The sequence below is a fragment of the Oryctolagus cuniculus genome, chromosome 3 (assembly GCF_051225735.1).
Source record: "Oryctolagus cuniculus isolate XC-2025 breed Fujian yellow rabbit chromosome 3, ASM5122573v1, whole genome shotgun sequence".
In the NCBI taxonomy this organism is placed as follows: Eukaryota; Metazoa; Chordata; class Mammalia; order Lagomorpha; family Leporidae; genus Oryctolagus; species Oryctolagus cuniculus.
In genome coordinates this window covers 9,381,531-9,404,716 of record NC_142869.1, presented here as the reverse complement: position 1 = coordinate 9,404,716, position 23,186 = coordinate 9,381,531, and the positions used below count along the sequence as shown (strand labels likewise).

Genomic DNA, 23,186 nt, shown 5'->3' with positions numbered 1-23,186 from the left:
GGAACTGGTCGTGAATGGATCTTTTTCTCTTAGATGTAACCTCTACTCCCCATGAAGAATCTTGTAAAACTTCTCTTTATCCCTGGAGTTAGAAATTTTACCAGGAAATCTCAAATTGCATTTTGGTTCTTTCCTTAATCCCTGTGCCATTCGGTGAGCCCATTCTCTGGGAACAAGATTTCTTCCTGCAGCTCAGAGACTTCTTCTAGCAGTTGACTGATTCAGGTTTGATCTCTGTGGACTCCTTCCTCTAAGCATCCACCATTCAGATGGAAGCACATCTCTCGGCTGTCGCTCCCCCTCTTCATGGAGGAACGACACTAAGCCCTGCCTAGGCTTCATATCCGAGTCACGGCACCATTATGTCGCTCCCCCTCTTCGTGGAGGAACGACACAGGACCCTGCGCTGTTCTTTCGTCTGCTCGGCCCTCCCCGGGTTTGCTGCTGGTTCTTCCCGGGTTGGCTACTATCCCTTCCACCTCCGTGGAAGGGCGGTTCCCCCTGGCCACATTCCCCACTTCCGCAGGGGAGCGGCACACCGCCGGCCGGCTTTCTCGGGGGCTGCACAGGTGTTCCTTCAGCTAGATGTTCCCCTTAGATGTTCCTGGTGCATGCCGTCTCTCTCCTCCTTTATAGTCCTCCTCTGCCAATCCTAACTCGGCTGCCCACACGCCGAGTACGCTGCTCTCCAATCAGGAGCAAGTCCTACAGTTAATTGGTTGAACTGGAGGCAGCTGTGCGGAAGCTGTTTACTTCTCTCCCAGCGCCATATTGTGGGAGAGCAGATGCATAGAATAAGTCTTAATTCCAGTAACTCAGTCCAGTCCGGGCTGCTCCCCACATCGGCTCCCTTCACCACATGTCCCATCTTTTCACTGGGGATTTCCATTTCTTCATATTTTTATGTCTATCATGAAATACTTCCTCCTTTTGCTTTTTCAGATCCAAATTCCATTTTGAGGAGTGTGCCTCACTCTTTTCACGTCCTCTGTTGAGTGTTTAGAGTTATAGCAATTTTGTTTTTATTTCCTAAAATTTCTCTACCTCTTTGAGTTGCTCACCAGGCTGACAGTGAAAATCTTGGCAGAGACAGATGACACTAGAGATTCTCACTCTCACCCAGTGTTAGATGGACAGCCAATGATGCCCTGGCTACTAAGACATGGGTTCAGGGAGGCATCCCAGTTTGGGGTTCTCAAGGCTTCCCAGGTACAAACAGGCAGAAACCACCCTTTCAACCCAACTGTGAAATTCCCTTGGCGGGCAGCCAGTGTCTACTTCACTTTTGGAAAGGTCAGTACACCCTTCTTCCTCACAGGTCACATGCAACACATTTACAGCATGAACTTTCTACTGAGGGCTCTCTCTTTGGGCTCAGCTGGTCATAGAATCCTTAGTTCTCCTGGAAACTCCAGTCCCTGCTTCTGTTTTAAACAAAGGCTCCCAGCACCACACCCTTTTCTTGAGAAGCCAACTCCGCAGAGCATTCAAGACCCTCGCTGGGGACATCTACCTTCTTGGGTCACTCCTGGCGGAGAGTTGCAGGATTCAGGAATGCTGAATGTGAACTTAGCTGCATTCTCCTAGGATTTCACTTTCTTACAGCAGGAGATGTGTGAACATATTTATAGGGTGAAGGAGAGGAGCCAGGAGAGATTAACACATAGGAGATGTGCAGAGAGATAATTGCTAGAATTAAGTTCTTAGAAAGATGGAAGGGGTGGAATTTGGAGTATATAGGAAAGGATTAGCTGTGAGCAAGAAAAGCAGGTGATAAGTTACTAGGGAAGAGGGCAAAGCTCATGTGATTACAGATAAGTGTGCAGAGCAACAGTGCTCTCGAAGGGCGGCCCAGGGGCCAGGGCCACAGCATATCCCAAGAGCTCACAAGGGATTCAAATTCCCAGGCCTTGCCCTAGAGCTAGTGAATTAGAAACTATAAGACTGGGTAGGGCTCAAAAATCTATACTTAACAGTCTCACCAGTAGATTCTCACACACAAACATGTTTGAGAACCATTGCTATAGAGAGTGCAATGCTAGATAAATCTGAAGGTGTTTACGCATGATTAGTTCTGCTGTATTCCATGAAGATGGGGGTGAAGTCAGTTATATTCTAGGACTGACGGGCTTAATATGGGGCTCAGGAAAAGTAGCAAAATGTTGGAATGCTCTAGAAAAATGTAAGAAAAATGAAAAAAGGCTAGTATCACAATCTATGAATTTACAGAGACATTAGTGAGTCATCAGTTGCAGTTGCATTCTTTTTTATTTCTTTTTAATGATTGTATGAGCAGAGACTCATAGACAAAAATGGATGGAGTATATTCAGGACACATCCAGTTAATAATTTTGTCACTTACAAAGATGAAATATGCTTTATAAAATTCTACCACAAGGGGTTGGTGTTGTGGCATAGCAGGTAAGGCTGCTGGCTGCAACACCTACATCCCATATGGGCACTGGTTTGTGTCCCAGCTGCTCCACTTCTGATCCAGCTCCCTGCTAATGGCCCTGGAAAAACAATGGAATATGGCCCAAGTGCTTAGATCCCTGCCACCCATGTGGAAGACCGGAAAGAGACTCCTGGCTTCAGCCTGGCCCAGCCCTGGCCATTGTGGCCGTCTGGAAAGTGAATCAGTGGATACAAGAGCTCTATCTGTCTCTTTCTGTGTGTAATTCCGACTTTCAAATTAATCTTTTTTTAAAAAAATTCTACAACAGACCAAAGAATGTTGGCATCTTAAAATTTTTAAAGCACATTTATTGCCACTAATTTTCTTATTGAAGAACTGCAAGATCCTCACAAGCATTATTATCCTTATTTTACACAGAGAAAGTGAAGACCAGACTTTTTCAGAGATTGTTGCAGGCTCGACCGGAGGCTGAACATGACCAGGATGAGCTCCCGGGTCCCCGTCTCACTGCTCCTGTATTCTTCTTTCCAAAACTGAGCTACCTCCCCACTCCTCCACATGATGATAGACTTCTAAGTCAGTGGGGTTGGCTTCTAAATGAGCATCACATTCCAAAAGAAGGAGGGAAGGGCCGGGGACAGGAGGTGGGATAACAGGAACCCTAACACAGAGACGAGAGCCCAGTTTTAGCATTGCACAGCACAATGCAGAACTGCAGCTCACAGAAGAGAAGAGCTGGTAGGCTCCAAACACAGAGAACAGATGAGAAAATGGGAGGTTGGCTGCCTGGTGTGATTGGCTTATGGTATATATTTCTGTTGGAAAAACTGCACTATCTCCCATAAAAATGTTCAAAAAAATTAAACAGTAAAATGATAACCCAAAAGAAAATAGAAAGAAACATCAGATCAGCCAAACATCAAGAGTTGGCTCAGCTTCAGCCTCTTCATGCAGGGGCTTGACCAAGTTCTTCGGTGCGGCCTATAAGCTCTCAAGGTTGGCCAAAAGATCACTAAGTGGAAGTGAGTCCATCCAAAGAGAAGCAAGGATGGTCACAGCCCAAGGTCAGCAGGCAGGTGGACGGTATCCAGTAAGTAGGGATGGAAGTGATAGGTTAAGTGAAACAGCTAAACATGCAGCCCACAAAAGCATTCCAAAAATCTAAACCCAGCCCTGAAGTTTGAGCTCAGAGAAATGTCCACAGCAGCTGAAAAACAGGCGTTCCTGGCCTGAAGCCATCTGAGAGTGTCTGGGCTTCAAGGAAGGCACCATGCACAAATCATGGCCAGCGGCCAGTGGAGAAGCAGGGGGGAGTCTCTAGGAGCCAAGACGGCTGGACTCATGGGGTAACACCACCATCCACCAGGTGGCGCTGTTGGGAGGAGTAAACGAATTCACCCAGGCGGGTACTTGGGGACAGTGTCTGCATTATAAACACTCTATCAATGTCCACTGACAGGGGTGCACTCAGAGGAACTAGCATTTCCCTCTCAACTGACTCATTTAACGAGAATCTGCTTAGTGGCCAAAAATTTTGTAGGATTTCACCTCTCCCTCCACTACAGAGCACAGCCTCCCATCTTTGCCTTGCCAGCCCTATGGAGCAGTGCGCTCTCCTCTCCCACATTTTCACAGTCATGGGCTCTGACCTATGTCTGCCCTATGTCCGCCTCGATATCCCCTTTTGTATTCAGCTTTTTACACATTCAACACAAACAAAAAAGCCAGGAGGCATTAAGAAAAGGGCAAGACAGAGATTGTTTCATCAGGGGAAACATGAGACCTGCCAATCAGTCTCCTTGCACCCCTCAGTCATCCCAGAAGCAGCATTTGATTCAGACTCTGAATAAACCCACGGTCCATGTAGAGGTTCATGCATTTAGGTAGAGAAGTCATGACATCATTTAGAGCCATTCTGGCACAGGAAGGCTAAGCGGCCACTTACCTTTGTATTCTGCCAGGCACACACATTCATAGCCATTAACCAGGTCTCTGCAGGTGGCGGCGTTCAGGCAAGGAGCAGACAGGCACTCGTTGTATTCTTCTTCACAGTAGAGGCCATGGTAACCTGGGGCACAGAGAGAGAGCCCATTGTCAAAGGCATCCTAGGTAAAACCCACAGAAGCAGCCTGCAAGAAAGGTGCTTGGATACTCATTTGAAAGGGCAGTGCAGACAGATAGGATTTAAGGGGCCAGGGCTCTCAGGATAAAACTGCACGATGCAGAAGCCAGCATCGTGGTGCAGTGGGTTAATTCACCATCTGCCAACGCCAGCATCCCATATGGGTGCTAGTTCAAGTCCTGGTTGCTCCACTTTGGATCCAGCTTCCTAATGTGCCTGGGAAAGCAGCAGAAAAGATATCTCAAGTGCTTGAGTTCCTGCCCCTCTATCTAGGAGACTTGTTTGGAGTTTTAGGCTCCTGGCTTCGGCCTGGCTCGACACTGGCCATTGCAGTCATCTGCGGAGTAAACCAGCAGATGGAAGATGCTTTTCTCTCTGTCTCTGTCTCTGTCTCTGTCTCTGTCTCTCGCCACCTCCCTCCCTCCCTCTCTCCAACACTCCTTTTGAAACAAATAAAATAAATCATTTAAAAAAATCACAGCATGGATTTCGGGGAAGACCAGGAAGAAGGAACCTGTTATTATCACAGTTTTTCACAATCCCAAGCATCAAAGAAATGATTCCACTCAGCCACTGAATGGTTTCAAAATGGTATGTACAATGGCCTGGTGTTGGCTCCGCACCGATCACTTGGTCACTGAGTGCGTCCATCAGCCAAGTTCATAGCAGCAGCACAGCAGAGTTCACATCACGGGAGTAACACTGCCTTACAAGGAGGGAAGCTGCACTCCTCCTCCACATCAGTGAGACGCATGTATTTAACTAGAGAATTTCATTCAAAGAGGAAAGCAGCATCAATGTATGAAGGCACTTCGAAAAAATACTGCTGACCTAGAGTCATTTTCCTGTTTATTTGTTGAACTCTCTCCATTAGTGGATTATTAAGTCTTTGACTAGAATGTAAATTAAAAAATATGTTATCTCCAAAAGAAAAGAAAGAAAGAGGAGAGGAAAGGTAGGGAAGGGAGGGGGTAAGAAGTATCATTTATTATTGGAATTGTACGCATGAAATGCATTGAATCTGGTCTCTTTTATTAATATATTAACATGAGAGTTGATGAGAACTGTGTTGTAGTTGTACTGATGAGCAATTGTCATGCATTTGCTGTAACCCTGAGAATCTAATGTATTAATAAATTTTCATATGAAACAAAATAATAAAAAACTCATGGAAAATTGAATTAAAAGATGTTTATTTTGCTGCAGAGACATTTTTGAAATCCATGTAGTTCTTTCATAACACACATTCTCAGTGAACTTTTTGAAGGTTCCCCATGTACCGACTGCAAAATTATACCAAAATAAACTAAAATTTTAAAAACATTTTCCATGAACTTTTAAAAGTACCTTGTTTTCTTTTTCTTTGAGAATTTAATATATGTATGTTTATTCATAACTGACACAGTTGTACGTTTTACAGGCTATAGTATGACATTTCAATGCATGTATACACTGTGTAAAGATCAGATTAATTAGAATATTCATTACCTCAGATATGCCATTTCTTTGTGACGAGAACATCCAAAATCCTCTCTGTTAGCTATTTTGAGACACACAATTGACTGTTTTCAATCAGTTACCTGACTTCTGTAGAACATTAGGAATTCCTCTTCCCATCCCACTGCACCTTGTACCCAGCAACCATCCTCCCTCCACTCCCTCCTCCCCTTTTCAGTCTTTGGCAATCACTATTCTACTCTCCACTTCTATGAAGTCAACTTTTCAGTTTGCCCATATAAGTGGGAACACGCAGTCATTTTCGTTCAGTGCCTGAAAAACTAGGAAAGAAAATTAGTTCAACAAGCTTAAGTGAAACTCTTGATGAAATGTATGGGTTGTTCTTGTTGACATTTGTTAGAAAACGTGATTACATAAATTATAGTATTTTCAATTGCACTCCAATTTTTCAATGATTAAAAATATAAAAATAGGAATGAAGAAAAGGAACTAATTTCTTGATACAGATGCCTTTTCTTTTCCCATTTGCAAGACAGGTGTTTATTTTAAAGGGCAAAAAGATGACATTCTTTGCGATTCACTCATGAGTGTTATGCTGTTTTCAACTTTGGAAAACATGTGTTACTGCCAATTTGCAATGAAACCAGGCCATTTTTGTCTGGCCCTGTCCAAACAATGAGAACCATGTGAGTGCTTTCAAAAGTCACCCTGACTGTGTTCATTCTGAATTCAGATAAGCAGAAAAAATAAACCCTTGCTCAAGTGGGAGTTAGAACTACTAGGTTTTTTTCCAGCTCTCCAATTCAAGCCAACCTCAAACTCAGAAAGTCCCGTTAGAGCATGCGAACTGCTTTGTTTCTTGTGCCTATCACAAAAGTAGGTTGAGCTCATATTTGCATTATTAACAGGGCACTTTTCAAGTATGTTGCCATTTATTTTTGAACTGCTTTCCAAATTTAGGCAGCAATAACGAACCCTTTGAAAAGACCTTGTCCTATCTACAATAAATACACCATCACTTCCAATTCTTCTTTCCTACCCTATTTTGTATAATTTTAGGGAAATATTCTCTTACTCTTCATCGGGTTACATCAATGATCTAGACAAGATGTTCTCAACTACTATCCATGTTGTCCCTGAGAGGACATTTGGCAATATTTGGAGATATCCTGGGTAGTCACAAATAGGGTTGAGGGGAAGGGGTAACTACCAGCCTCAAGGGGACAGAGCCAAGAATGCTACTTAAAGACACATGACAGTGCCCTCCTTCAACAAGAGTCTCCACGTCACTATACCAGGTTGAGAAACTATGCTCTGGACCAGGGATCAGAAAAATGATGACTCAACCCAGCCTGTTTTTATGAACCAGATTTATTGGTACATAGGCTCCACTCACATGTTGTACATGGTACCTTCACGGCAACAGCCCATTCACAACACAGCAGAGATCATGTGATCTGCAAAGCCTCGATAGTTACCACCTGCCCTTTGCAGAACAAGCTCTCTGACTCCTATTCTGGGATCAGTGGGTTTTTCTTTTCACCAGTTATGGATTATTCCCTTATCCATTCCATTGGTTGCCTTTTCACTCTCTTGATTATTTCATTTGCTGGGTGAAAGCATTCTAGTCCAGTGAGGTGGCACTTGTCCATTTTTGCCTCGAGTGTCATATCCAAACAATTGTTGCTAACACTAATGTTATGAAACTTTTTCCCCATGTTTTCCTCTAAGAGTTTTATGGTTTCCAGTATTATAATTAAGTCTTTAATTTATGGTGAGTTGATTTTGGGGTGTGGTATGAGATAATACAATTGGCCAACAGGTATATGAAAAGATAAGTATCACTAATCATCAGAAAAATACAAACAAAAACCACAATGCAATATCACTTCATACCTATAGAATTATTATTATTAAAAATTTCAGCAAATAACAAATATAAGCAATAATGTGAATAAATTGGAACCCATGGGGCCAGTGCTGTGGTGTAATTGGTAAAATTGCCCCCTGCAGTGCTGGCATCCTATATGGGCACCAGTTCAAGTCCTGGCTGCTCCACTTCTGATTCAGCTCCCTGCTATTGTGCATGACAGGGCAGAAGAAGACAGCTCAGGTCCTTGGGTCCCTGTACCCATGTGGAAGACCCAGAAGAAGCTCCTGGCTTCTCACTTCAGATTGGCCCAGCTCCGGCCATTGCAGCCACTCGGGGAATGAACCCGCAGATGGAAGGCCTCTCTCCTCTCTTCTCTCTCTCTCTCTCTCTCTCTCTCTCTCTCTCCTTCTCTGTAACTGTCTTTCCAATAAACAAACCAAAAAAAAAAATTAGAACCCATATGTAACATCGTTGGAAAAGCAAAATGGTACAGCTGCTACTGAAAACACTATGGAAGCTCCTTAAAAAATTAAAAACAGAGCTACCATGTGATCCAGCAATCCCACTTCTGAATATTTTCCCAAATTAACTGAAACAGGATCTCAAGGAAATATTGGCACTTCCGCCTTCATTGTTGGCATTAGTCACAATAGCCAAGAGGTGGAAATAACCTAAGTGTCTACTGACAGACAAATTAATATGAGAAAATGCTGTAGATATACATAATGGAATATTATTCAACTTTTAAAAAGAAGGAAATCCAGGATGGGTGTTTGGTGCAGAGGTTAGACACCGCTTGGAATGACTGCATCCCATATTGGAGAACCCAGGTTCAAGTTCCAGCCCCACTTCCCAGTCCAGCTCCTGCCAATTCAAACCCTGGGAGGCATCAGGAAATAGCTCATGTACCTAGGTCCTGGCCCTTATGTCAACCTAAGTTGACTGTGACTCCTGGCTTCAGCTTGGCCCAACTCAACCATCGTAGGCATTTGAACGGTGAACCATCAGGTGGAAGACCTCTCTCTCTTTCTCTCTCTCTCTCTCTCTCATCAAGAAATAAATATCTTAAAAAAGAAGAAGGAAGCGTTTTCATATACTACAACATGGATGAACCATCAGGTTTTGATGGCAGATGAAATAAGCCAGTCACAGAACAAATACTACAGGGTATACTTTGTAAGGAAACCAACCGAGGGAAACCAACCCAACAATACAGAAAGTAGGATGGTGGTTGCCAGGGACTATGGGGAGGGGAGATGGAGAGCTGGTTTTTAATGAGTAAAGTTTCAGTTATGCAAGATGAACGAGTTCTAAAGTGCACTGCACAACGGTGTGCCCATGGCTAACGGTAGTGTAATGTATACTTCAAAGTATGCTCAGAAAGCAAGTTTTATGTTTTGTTTTGTTTTTTACTGCAGTCAGCTTTTATTTACACTTAAAGAGCTAAGTGTCATTTGGCTCCTTTCCTTAATGAGAAGGACCTTTTACGGTCAGCACGGAGCACAACCACAGTGGCATATTTTTTCCTGTGCCTGCCCTCCCAGCAGATCTCACAATCAGCCGGGAAGGGTACCCAGATAACCCTATAACACAACTCTGACCTCTGAACGGAGGTGTCATTTACAGAGACAAAAATCAAAAGCACACTTCACAAAATCATCAGTAATTGTTTGCATTTTTTGAAAATGGTATCATTAAATTTTTCCACCAGCAACCTGAAAAGCAAATGAGGAAGCTATTTCATAGAGATAATTAAGCCAGTGATGTTTTTCTTCCTTGGGGGAAAAAAAGATAAAAGGTTTCCTATTCTAAAACTGTTTCTTCAGAGACGCTAACATTTAAATGTCTTTATGGAAATGTCAAGGCACCCTTTACACTCCGTGCCAAGGATCCTAAATCGGACTGTATGAATAAAAAGGCATTCCTTCCAAAAGAAACAGGTTCTATGAAAAATGAGGCTGCCACCGCCTGCTGATAATTAACTTGGGCAAACAAATTAGCTTAGGGAAATATGCCCAGGGCATAAAAAATAGCTAGTCCAAAGACTTTTTTTCAAAAATAAAATGAGATCATAAGTTTGGGATTAGAGTGGCCCCTCACAGCACAATGATCTTCAGCTCCACTGCTCCAACCTTTGCAAAATTTGCAACTGAATATTCAGTTCCAATAACTCCCTTAGAATTGAGAGAACACATAGGCCGGCGCCGCGGCTCACTAGGCTAATCCTCCGCCTAGCGGCGCCGGCACACCGGGTTCTAGTCCCGGTCGGGGCGCCGGATTCTGTCCCGGTTGCCCCTCTTCCAGGCCAGCCCTCTGCTGTGGCCAGGGAGTGCAGTGGAGGATGGCCCAGGTGCTTGGGCCCTGCACCCCATGGGAGACCAGAAGAAGTACCTGGCTCCTGCCTTCGGATCAGCGCGGTGCGCCGGCCACAGTGCGCCAGCCGCGGCGGCCATTGGAGGGTGAACCAACGGCAAAGGAAGACCTTTCTCTCTGTCTCTCTCTCTCACTGTCCACTCTGCCTGTCAAAAAAAAAAAAAAAAAAAAAAGAATTGAGAGAACACTAACCACCCAGATGACGGAGGTGAGAGCGTGGTGGAAATGGCTGCCAAGTTTGGGTTAAGTGAGTGGAAAGAGACCAGTTTAACTTTGAAAGCGTTAAACTTGGGGTTCAGGTGGTGAGGTCAAGGTGCCAGCAGGAAATATGGATGTGAGTGGCACAGAAAGAACTTCTTGGGAATCTGGTGTCTGGAAGTGGGGCTGCATTTTTTAACAAAGATGACAATGGGAAGGAAAAATGAGAAAGGATTAAGGTCAGATGTACAGCGATGGGCAGGTGGAGAACAGGCAGCCAGATTGGGAGGTGGATGGCGCCGGGGGATGGAGAGCAGAGGCCAAGACGTGCAGTGCAGTGGAGACCAGAGAAGAAGGAAGCCAAGGACAGCTGGAGAGCAGTGCTGGAAGCTGGGAAGCAGGAGAATCATTAGATTCCTAAAGACCCTGAAAACCATGGCTCTTAATGGGGGCTGGACCACACCTCAGAGGGTACCTTGGCAATACAATAAATACAGGGCTCTGCTGGGATGTCAGATATCAACCATGGCAAAGCAAGGTCTAGTACTCTTCCTCATACATGGCCCATCCCACTGGGCATGCATGAGGGTATAAATCTTACTTATAACTCTCCAAGGCTAGAGTCCAGCTGCTTCACCTGTACAGCAGTCTTCAGATACATGAATTTCCTGGAACGTACTTCTAGGAAAATCAAGAAAAGACTGTAGCAAGAGTTGTTCATTTTGGAAAATCACTTCTTAAGAGCTACAGCAGAATTTAAGTCATCAATAAAGAGAGCCTGTGCAAGTAAGAAAACGAACATGGCTTCTTTAGATGGTTTTTCTGACCATGCTACATAAAGTAGCTCCCCCCAACAGTCACTCAACACAACACTCAATTTCCATGACTGCACTGTCTGAAATCATATTAATGTGGAGACAGCCACTAGAGGGTAAGCCTTAAGATAGAGGCAGACAGTGTAGAATTCACAGGCATGCCTGCAGTATCTGATATGGACAGTAAGTCAGCACCCAAAATGTCACTGATAACACACACTTAAGATGTGCCTGTGCACCCTGGGAGTCCCCAGGTGCCCTGGATGAAAAGTACAATGGCAGGGGTTCTCCACCTGCAAGGAGCTTACAGTCCAGTCGCGGGGTCGTGGCCCTTCACGAGTGTTCATGAGTTCAATCCTCACGATGAAGGAGCAAGTTGGTTCCTCACAGACGAGGAACTAAGAGTAAGAGAGGTAAAGGAGCTGGCCAAGCCCTGGGCGTTCCTCTTCCTTGTCCCTAAAGCACGTTGCTCAGTGCATTACTCCACTGAGGCTGCAGTAACGGAATACCAGAGGCTGGGTGGATCCAACCGCAGCAGTTTATTTTCTTGGCATCCTGGAGGCTGGAAGTCCAAGATCAACGCGTTGCCGAGCTTGTGGCCTCTCTCCTGTGCTTACAGATGGCTGCCTTTTGTCGGCGCCCCCTCATGGCCTCATTTAGTATGTCAACACCTTTGGCGCAACTCCTGTGCTTACAGGACACTGGTGCTATTGCGTTAGAGCCCCCACCCCTACACCTCACTGAAGCTTAGTGACCTCTTCAAAGGCCCTGGATTCAAAAATAGTCAAGCTGGGGGTAAGAGACTCGACAGACAGACTTGAAGGGGTTGAAACTCAGTCCATGACCCCTGGAAGGGGGGTTCTGCACGAGAACACTGTTGATATGTGTGTCAGATCATGCTTCATCGTGGGGAGCTGTCCTGGGCCTTGTGAGGGGCCGAGCAGCATCCCCAACCTCTACTCTGCGATTCCAGCAGCAGTACCCCGCCCCAGCTATGACGATCAAAACCTCCACACATTGTCACATGGCCCCTGGAGGACCGAGATCTCTCCTGAGAATGACTGTCCTGGAGCCACTGACAAGAAGAGAGTGCCTTGAGGAGTCTGGAGGACACACAGGTTTCAGGTTGTTGCGAAGCACAACAGTGGATTCACCAGAGAAAAGGGATTTCTGGGCTTGTCATTGTGGGTTAGATGTAGCAGCAGCCCGTGGCGACTCTCCCTAGCAGAGCTGTCCCACAGAAGGCAGCAGGCATACCCCCAGGGAGGGTGTAGTGGGGGCTGATCACACCAAACGAATGGGAAGAAGGGGGCAGGGAGGAGTGAGTCCCTGGCTGGTGATCTTCAGACAACCTAGAACCCTGTTCGATGTTCAGTAACTGGGTCAGGACTGCTCTGTGTCCTCACAGCAGGACCTGCTTTATCAAGCCACTGGGGGAGCTGTTCTGGGTCACACCACTCCTGCTCCTCAGGGCAAGCACTGTCCTCCAGGACCAGCTGCTCCGCAAAGACACAGGGGAGCCAGGGTTGTACTCCAGGGCTCGGCGACACCTGCTGCCCCCAGGCCTCAGACATACTTCATTCCCATCCTCCCCGCCGCACCACTGCGCGGCGAGGCCTTCCATGCCTGCTCCCTGTCATCTCTCTCACCCCGTCTGAGGACAGCGTCGTTGAAGCAGCTGGATAGGGCCAGCTCTGGCCCCGCCCGCTGTTTACTCCCCAGCTCATTCCTCCCCTCGCCCACCGCCTTGTCACACTCTGACAAATCCCAAGTTGTAAGACTCTGGTGGTAGCCAGATGGCTTTCACACTTATACAGCGGATTCTGGCAACTCCTCTGTTTGTGTCACTTCTAGGGGAGGAAGGGGGCTGTTTGTGTTCCCTGCTGCCTCAGAGAACAGCGCCCGGGAAGACCTCCAACATCCAGAGAGGATGAGGATGCATTCAGGAACCCCCTCCCCCAACCCACCCTGCCCCGGGCGAGGCCACTGCACACAGCCCTGGTGCAGACTGAGTTCAAAGCAGATCTGAAGTGTTTGGGGAGTTGGTTTGTTTTTACCCTGCGATCAGGCTGAAGCACATGGGTGATGTGGGGAGCATGGAGAACAGGTCCTGTACGGGTGTGTGGCCATAGCTCAACGGTGTTTCCCCTCCTCTCTATCATAGGACCTCATGTGAAAACCATAACTCTCTGACTGCCATCGAGGCTGGTCCCCAGGAGATCACACACTCCCCTCAGCCACAGTTAAAGATGTGGACACCAGGAAAATAACACTACTATGTGATCCCGGTTGTCTATGAGGTTTCCCGTTCTGGCTAATATCACTGGTGGGGAGAGAGCCCCGCGGCACCACAGAATGTGGGGCAACGCATTCATTCTCCTGTGCCCAGCCTTACTCCACGGGACATTCTTTGTGTGTGCATGGATCTCCTCTGTCGCTCCCCCTCTTCGTGGAGGAACGACACAGGACCCTGTGCTGTTTTTTCGTCTGCTCGGCCCTCCCCGGGTTTGCTGCTGGTTCTTCCCGGGTTGGCTACCGACCCTTCCACCTCCGTGGAAGGGCGGTTCCCCCTGCCACTTTCCCCACTTCCGCGGGGGAGCGGTACACCACCGGCCAGCTCTCTCGGGGGCTGCACAGGTGTTCCTTCAGATAGATGTTCCCCCTAGATGTTCCTGGTGCATGTTGTCTCTCTCCTCCTTTATAGTCCTCTTCCACCAATCCCAACTCTGCTACCCACACGCTGAGTACGCTGCTCTCCTCCAATCAGGAGCAGCTCCTGCTGCTTATTGGTTGAACTGGAGGCAGCTGTGTAGAAGCTGTTTACTCCTCTCCCAGCGCCATATTGTGGGAGAGCAGATGCATAGAATAAGTCTTAATTCCAGTAACTTAGTCTAGTCCGAGTTGCTCCCCACACTCCTCCATCTCCCAATCACAACCATAGAACAGAAGAAAACACAGACAAAAGTCCTTGCTCACGTTAATCTAACATTCGATGCTGAGTTTGAACGGGCCTGCTGGCGTTGCTGTCTGCGCCTCCACCACACAGACACGTGATAGGGCAGGCCAGTATCTGTGAGCCTGGAGCAGCTGGCAAGTGGAAGGAAGTGGCTGCTACGTTGCCTGGTTCTTCAGCTCCCTGATCTTTTACTCTTTCATGGCTCATGGCACCTGGGCCATCACAGAAAACAGATGTGGAAAGACCCAAATTAGTCAGTGTTTCCACTTGCCACGGTTTTGTAGACATTAAGCTGGAAAAATCAAAAACAGAGGGAAAATTAAAATTTTCAATGGGAAAACCTCCCTGCGACTTTTGCTACTAAGACATCTACTGATTCTCACCTCCTTCCCTGCACTTCTGAAAGGACAGCTGGTATGGAGCCAGTTCTAAGTCACATCCCAACTGCCTTGGCCGAGAGCCCATGCTCTCCATCGCTGCAAAGACCTGCAGCCAGCAACAGCCCTGTGCCGACGGTTGGTGGTTCTCTGTGTCTCGTCTGCCTCCTCTGTGAGTTCATTCCTTCCAGCTGTGAGATGCCTACTGTGTGCCAGGCATTGTGCCAGCCATGGGGATTCTCTGGCTGGTGACAACAGGCCCAGTGCCTCTTCTGGGACACTGACAGGGAAGAAGACATCAATCTGTCATCTGCATCCATGTGAAATCAGAACTGAGTGGGTGTAAGTAATGAGGACTCTGGGGTGCACGAGGGAGGGGCTCTGAGGAGGGGCCAGTGAGTTGGGGGTGTGCAGGGGAGCAATGAGAACATTCAAAGCAGGAAGACCAGCGTCTACAAAAGTCCCATGGTGGGGTGACCATGGTCTATGGGATGTTCTAGAAATGGGCTAGGGGCCGTGATCAAAGTGTAGAGAAGACACAAGAGGCAGGCAGGGGCTGGCCGGGCCTGCTGAGGCCGCTGGTAGGGGGAAGGGACAAAATTAGGTTTGCATTTCAGAAATATCGCTCCAGTCACCTCTTGGGAGAGTGGGAGTAGGACCTGAGAGAATCAATGTGGAGAAATGAGAGGAGGGGATTGGAATGAGGGTGGTGACAATGCCAGCAAGAGAGATGTCAAGAGCCATTTATAGGGGTCGGTGCTGTGGCACAGCAGGTTAAAGCCCTGGCCTGCAGCACCAGCATCCCATATGGACACCAGTTCAAGTCCCAGCAGCCCCATTTCTGATCCAGCTCCCTGATAATGCGCCTGGGAAAGCAGCAGAGGATGGTTCAAGTGCAAAGGCCCCTGCTACCTACATGGGAGACCCAGAGGAAGCTCCTGGCTCCTGGCTTCAGATCGTCCCAGCTCCAGCCATCATGTTCATTTGGGGAGTGAACCAGCAGATGGAAGAACTCACTCTCTCTCTCTCTCTCTCTCTCTCTGTCTCTGTCTCTGTCTCTACCTCTCTCTGTAACTCTGCCTCTCAAATAAAATAAAACTTTAAAAAGCCATTTGCAAAGTAAAACAGAAAATCCTGGTCATGAACAGGGTGCAAAGGGTGAGGAGAAGCTGCAGGTGAGTCCCCAGGAGGTACCCAGCTTCCAAAGGGATGCAGGAGGGCCCTTCTCCAGCCCACATTCTGTTCCAGGCGCTTTCCAGTGTAACAGCCCCGCATCAGTGCATGGGGCAGGGAGGCGCATGGGACAGAAAGGAGGCGGTTTCTACCAGTAGACCTTAGCAGAACAATGAATCAACACTTTCTCCCAGGAAAATAGAAACCATTTGAAGAAATAAAAATCCTTAGTTCATTTTATGGCTATTTGATGAATTCTGCTTACATTGACAAGCACTGAACCTGGTGCTGGGATTGATTGTGCTGTAGTTTAAAAAAAAAAAAAAAAAACAGGGGTGAAGGGAGAGCAGAAAGGGAGTGAAAGCAGAGAGAGGGGGCTGGGAGCAGGACAGAGAGGAAGAGCGAAGTAAAGACCCAGGAACACTGAGACAGGAAAGAAAGAAGAGAACGGGAGAGGAGAGAGAGAGAGAGAAAGGAGAGAAGAGGAGACGAAGTCGCAAGAAGACAAGTGAGAAAGAAAACCTGGCCCGCAGAGTGGTGGGATTACGCTGGGCAGAGAGCAGGGCCCTGCTGGAAGCACCATGGGTGCCCCTGCAGAGCCCCAGCACTGCCTGATGCACAACGCCCTTGAGCACTGCCCTCAGAGGTTCCCCAAGATACTGGAGCTTATGGCGTGGGGGGTACAACTGAGCCTTGGAGTGGAGAGACCGCGGTAGGATTTCTGCTTCCCAAGTTACCCTTTATTAAAATGTATTTGACCCTCTTTTCTTTTTAAATTTGTTTCAGAGGTACTAATTTACTGCCTGCCCCCAACACCTGCCATATCTAGGGCTGGGCCAGGCTGAAGCCAGGAGCCAAGAACTCACCCGGGTCTCCAAGTGGGTGGCAGGAGCCCAACTACCTGATCCGCCACCTGCTGCCTCCTGGGGACACATTAGCAGCTGGAATCAGGAGCAGAGGCAGGACTTGAACGCAGGCACTCCAGCATAGGATGTGAGCACCTGAGCCTGCATCTTAACTGCTTGCTCAGCTTCCCCACCTATCTGTTCATTAAACCCTTTCTGTAAACCAGGATCGATAGGGTGTATAGCAGAGAGCTCCAGACCACAGGCCTGCGGCTGCTGCTCAGTCCCAGGTGTGCCATCTTCCAGCATTGCCCATGGACACCTGCAGCAGCAGAAGAGACCTAGGAAAGCAGGGCCTCGTGCAGCGCCCCCAGGAGGCAGGAGCTGACATCACTTGTGAGCTGGTAACTCAGGAACAGCATCTAGCAACGGGCACGTGGTACACACCTAATAAAGGTGGCACACGGCCTGGCGGGGAAGCGTGACTTAAAGAGACACCGTGGGCACGTGCTCCTGAAACAGGAGCCAGCCTCACACCCGCAGCTAAGGCGCTGCACATCACAGCCCTACAGAATGGCTACCCTACCCCCGGGCTTCCCACGGCAGCAACGGCCACTGCAGAGAAACTCAGCCGCTCTCACTCAGCACCTCACCAGCCAGCACCTCCCAGGCCTGCACTTGTCTAACCTGCACCAGTCAGCACGAATTCAGTGGCTTTTTAAAAACCGGCCCTTTTTCCTGTCTGTGGCCTCATCTGCTGAGGTCGACAGGTGCCTGACTGGCAGTAAAACTCTGACTCACTGCTGCATATTGGATCCCAAACTCTGAATTTTCCCTATCAAGTCTGTTCTCAGCTCCTTAGCACACAGGGTGGTGAAGAGAGAAGACACTGGTCAAAGGGGGTGATTATGTTTTCCAGGTAAACAGATCCTAGGGAAGACTCGCATTTGCATACATAAACACCATGCAGATGTGTTCTTTTTTTTACAAATATGCCTTGTCCAACTATGCACAAATGAGCCTGGGAAAATGTTTCCGAAATGGACAGTGGCTTGATTAAGGAATTATTTATTATGTATTTAAGTACGCATATTCCCATTTTCTGATTTTCCACAGTGGAACAATGTAATTTGCATAGCACAAAAGGATAATACCATTCAGGCTTTATGGGTATTTTATTTGCAGTCTCATAACCCCAGATCGTGCTGCTGATCACGAGGGAAATAATAAGCCAGCTCCACGTCTAACATTTGCACACATGGGAAGAGAACAGAAACATGAGGAAAGGCCTTCCTGACTACAGACCTTTTTCAGTAGGGGAGCGTGAGCAATGCTCACAGTCTATGAAGGGAAAAGGCCAGTCACGTTAGAAGAGATTTTTTAAGATGCAGGAAACAGCATTATAATGAAATTTTTTGCTAATAAGGAGGTGGATTTAAAAAGATAATTGCACCTTTTAAGGTTTTGAAAAAAAAAATCTTTGGGGATGTTGAACATCTTGGAACTTCTCTAAGTTTGTTAAGAGAACAACTCAGGGGAGGGCAGTTGGCCTAGCAGGTAAGCCGCTGGTTAGGACAGCCAGGTCTCCTATCAGAGTGCTCGGGTGTGAGTTCCAGCTCCACGTCCATTTCCAACTTCCTGTTAATGTGCACCTTGGGAGGCAGCAGGTTACGGCCAGCTTCAGCCTGGTCAGTTCTGGCTAAGCATCTGAGGAATGAACCAGTGGATTGGTTGCTGCTGGCTCTTGCTCACTCTCTTTCTCTCTCCCCTTCTCCCTCTCAAATGTTTTCATATTTAAAAGAAAAAAGAATCCTAAATAGATGATATGAGTAAACATTGCCATTCTGGATGATGTTCTTTCAAACAGCACCCTCCTTCAGAAAACATTTACATCAAATGCAGGAACACACTACGCAGACAGCACGGTTAAACTGTGACTACTTGGGAAGGGCATCAGCAGTCAGGGGCCTGCAGGAGAGAACCGGCTTGAACAGTCCTGGCACCTCTAAAGGCCTTTGACCTTAAGCTTGTCCATTATCTCAGGAGTTTTTCTAACCATGTCGACCTAAACATTTCTGAAAGTCTTCTTCTGAAATTGCCTTCAAAACTGGGTTACAAAGGAGTCACATGAAAAAAAAAAATCAATCTTTGTGTAATTTTGTAGCTTCATTTCTTTTTTTTCCATGTTGCCTTTGGCCACTAGAGGGTGGATTACACCTATGATCTATATCAGCTAAAAGAAAAAAAGGGAAAAATAAATAAATAAAAGCATCTTACTCGTGAGTTTAACAAAAGAGAGCAATATAAAGAAGTGTTTTTTGCCAAAGGAAATACAGCATTAAAAAGATGCAAATTAATCTGCCAGGTCACATTAAGGGAGCTATACCACTCTTTCTGATAATAAACTTTAACGTGCAAATGTTTCTTACAGCTTACAAAAAATTCTCCTATAAGTCTTCTAAACATGTGGTATCTACAGTCAAAATCATCCATTATGAAGGGACCTCTTTCTCTCATGATCTATAAAAATTGCTTTTAAATGCAAATATCACCAAGATGAAAGCACCAAGATTAAAGATGAAGATTATGGACAAGATAAAAGCTTACAACTGAACTGGATGGGCTTTTGTGATGTGTGTGTTTATATATAAACAATAAGGAAAACATTTTAATGAAATGACCCCTTATGGTCAACAGACAGTCTGATGTGCTTGGTCAATAGCTGTTGAGGGAAAGGACCGGTGAGATTTGAGAAAGACAAGGTCAGGTCAACCCTCACTTCCAGCTTCCAGTCTGGGCAGGTATGGAACAGGGAGGGAACATAATCAGAGATTAAGGTTCTACTGTGGCACGTTAGAGACAAAAGGAAACCAGAGACTCTCTTCATGCGAGTACACAAAGTACAAACGCAAAGAGGGATGTGAGAAGACTGAAGTACAGAAAAGTGCTTTAAATGTTTAATTCCTTTTCAGTTAGTTCACAAGTGACTGGTGAAATTTGATTTCAATTTACCAGGAATGAAGTTATACAGGTTGAGCATTCGTAATCCCAGAATACAAAATACAAAATGCTCCAAAATTTGAAACTTTTTGAGTGCCAACGTGGCACTACAACTAAAAATTCCACACCTATCTCGTGTGATGAGTTGCACTAAAATCACACAAAGTTATTTAAAATCTTGGGTAAAGTCACCTTTGGCCTATATGCATATGGTGTGTATGAAACATAAATAAATTTTGCTTAGACTTGGGCCCCCTCTCCCAAGATACTTCATTGCTTATACGCAAATATTCCATAACCTTGACATTGACACATCCCAAATCCAAAACACTCTAGGGTCTGAAGTGTATCTGCTAAGAGCTACTCACCATGCATGTTCTTTTGCAATGTCTGCATTCCTCATAGTCTGTTAGTGAATATCATGGCATGGTACCCATACCAGCACCTACAATGCCCTGGAAACTTTCTGGAATGCCAGTTCTCAGGCCCCATCGGGACTTCTGAGGAAGAAACTCCAGAGGAGAGGCCCAGACCTCAGAGCTTCACCAAGCCCTGTACATGACTCTGGTGGACATGCAGGTTTGAGCTACAGGATAGCAAAGTCCACAGTATCTCTCACAACTTCTGACTCATGAAAACAGAGGGAAATGGCAGGATTATCTGTGGCAAGTACTGGGTATGGCAGAGTTAGTTATGTATTCTAACAGCCATGGCTTCTCCTAAGCATGTCACTAAATTAGTCATCAAGCATACAGTCAGAACATACACCAGTGACAGACACATAAACAGACCACATAAAACTACACCCCTCAGGATTTATTTATGGGAAGAAAGCAATACAAGGGAGCCCCATACTGACACCGAATGCAGAACTTGAAAGGGAAGCCCCAAATGAGGGGAAGTGTTATGGGTTTTGACAGGATTTGGCTCCCTAAATGCATGCAGACACTTCAACCCACAGCCTTATGTCAACAGTTAATGGGTCAGTATTAATGGCTGATAGATTAGGTCAAAGGCTTGAAACTATTAGGGCATCTGAAGGTGGGGCCTTAGGAATATGATTGGCCTGGACTAGGTTGCCAGGGGATGCCCAGGAATGGAATCACAATGGCATCATAAGGAGAGACACCCAGCGGGCAAACAGTTTGCTCCCTGTACCTCTGTGCTCCTTGGGGCACCATGTCACAGTTCCTAAGCATGTGCCACTGCCAGCCTCCACCGGGTGCCAGACTATTGGTGGTCTGTGACCTCCCCCAAACGATAAGTCACAATAATCCTTCTTGTCTCTGTTGCCCCTCCCAGGTATTTTCGGTGAATGAGAAGCTGACCACTGCAGATGGTAACAAGGACACAGAAGTAGCAGAACATGTTACCACCCCTCACTATAGGAGAATGACTGGGAGTCACTCGTGCCTGACCAGATGAGGAAAAGCAAGTCCAGACACAGGTGAGTGAGTGCCATTCTTTCTCCCCATCGCTAATCCCGTTTCCTTGATCCTTAGAGTCAATTCTGCTAAACGGAATGCTGTCTGAATATGGCAGATGATAAGGTGGTCCTTGTTACAAACCTAACGCTGGGAAGCATGATCTGACAAGGCTGTGCATTTTCAGGTTTTATATCAGCAGCAACCTCATGGGCACATAGTTAGGTGCCAAAGTATTCATGGGATGGAAACTAAAACATTGTGACTGAGATTATTCCAGACTATTTTGGTGCACAGAATCCACATGCAGACGGTGATTTTTTTTCCAGGTAGCTTCCTTTCCCTTTCCTGTCACTGAGGACATCCACAGACACAATGCAAAGGTGTTTTCCCCTAACTTCTTATAAGTCAGTCCCATTCTCAACTCAACATGCTGAATCCTAAAAGTTGTCCAGCACCAAGAGAGTCTCTCACAGTCATTCACAGACAACTTTATAAACACACCCCTCATGCACGTGTCTACCCTCCCTCAGGGATGTAAAATCAGAAGGGTTGAAGCTGACTCTTGCAGTCATGACTTTAGGTAAAGAACTTCATGGAAAAATTTCACCACCAGAGCTGTGCCTCAAGGCAGCTGGATTACAAAGAAAATTCCAAAATGTAAATAAATTGGAAACACAACTCAATTATTTGAGCAAACTCTGAAGTCTGTTCTAATTGCCTCATTGAATTAAGGATGCATAAAAACAAAGCATTATTTTCTGTTAAGAGATCATAAAGTAGTGGAAAATCAAAAGCGCATTTTCACTTGGTGACTTAAGATCCCTAGATGCCATGCCTATTAATAATTAAAAGTAGAAATGAAACTTATTTACAATAAAGCAATGTTCAATCTATACAGAATCATGAAATAACAATCTTCCTAGACATCCCTTACCACTTGAGTAAGCAAATTCAGGGGCCCTCATCTCCTCTTGTCAAGCGATCAAAGACTACACACTCCTTTTTCAATTTTCTTCCCCCCTTAAATCTGCTCTAACATATACAGAAAAGTATTATATATGTAATATGAATATATACAATGGCACTTCAAAATGTTCATGGAAAACGGATTTAAGAGATACATTTTAGCTTGGTGCAAACGAAATTTTTTTTTGTTATTTTTTTTGACAGGCAGAGTGGACAGTGAGAGAGGAGACAGAGAGAAAGGTCTTTCTTTTGCTGTTGGTTCACCCTCCAATGGCCGCCTCGGTCAGCGAACTGCGGCCAGCACATCACACTGATCCGAAGCCAGGAGCCAGGTGCTTCTCCTGGTCTCCCATGCGGGCGCAGGGCCCAAGCACTTGGGCCATCCTCCACTGCACTCCCAGGCTATAGCAGAGAGCTGGCCTGGAAGAGGGGCAACCGGGACAGAATCCGGCGCCCTGACCGGGACTAGAACCCGGTGTGCCAGCACCATAGGCAGAGGATTAGCCTATTGAGCCGCAGCACCGGCCGCAAATGAATTTTAAATCCACACATACAGTGAATCTTCAAAAAGTTCATGAAAAACAATGTGTGTTACAAAAAACATACACATGACCTCTGTTGCTGATTTTGGAATCCAGCTGTTATGGGAAGAAACCTGAACTGGTCTGCTGGATAATGAGAGAATGTGGCCCCATCACCCCATCTCCACATTACCACAGCTAACTGCCAGCCTGGTGAGGGTGTCATCCAGGACCAGGGCATTTCCAGGTGACCATGAATACATGAATACATGAATGAGCACACCCAATACCACGTGGAGCAGAGAAGCGACATTCCAGCTGAGCCCTGCCCAGATTACCAACTCAGAATCATAACCCATAAATGGTTGCTTTTAGTCACCAAATTTTGGAGTGGTTTGTTATGTAACTACAATTAACTGATATAAAAATTTAATTACCAGAGATAATGCCTAACATGAAGGAATGAAAACACAAAAATAAACTTTTAAGTATCAGAGAACATGTAGGAAATGTATTGTTAGGGAGTAAAACATAAAGAGGAGTCTTTGCCAAAAACATACCACAAGGTACCTCACACTCCTCGATTCAGACGTACATTCAGTTGGACTTACCAAACTTAAAAACAACACCTTACTAATGCATTAGACCCGGGACCTTCCTTCTGAC

The 23,186-nt window shown here is 46.2% G+C and overlaps 1 protein-coding gene across 1 annotated transcript in view; it reads right to left on the bottom strand.

The window, feature by feature from the left end:
• Positions 1-23,186, bottom strand: part of DNER (delta/notch like EGF repeat containing) — a 423,033-nt gene that overhangs the window by 66,195 nt on the left and 333,652 nt on the right. The window contains exon 9 of the mRNA XM_008259280.4: positions 4,362-4,484. Coding sequence (XP_008257502.3) covers positions 4,362-4,484 — 123 coding nt within the window. The remainder of the gene's footprint in view (positions 1-4,361; positions 4,485-23,186) is intronic.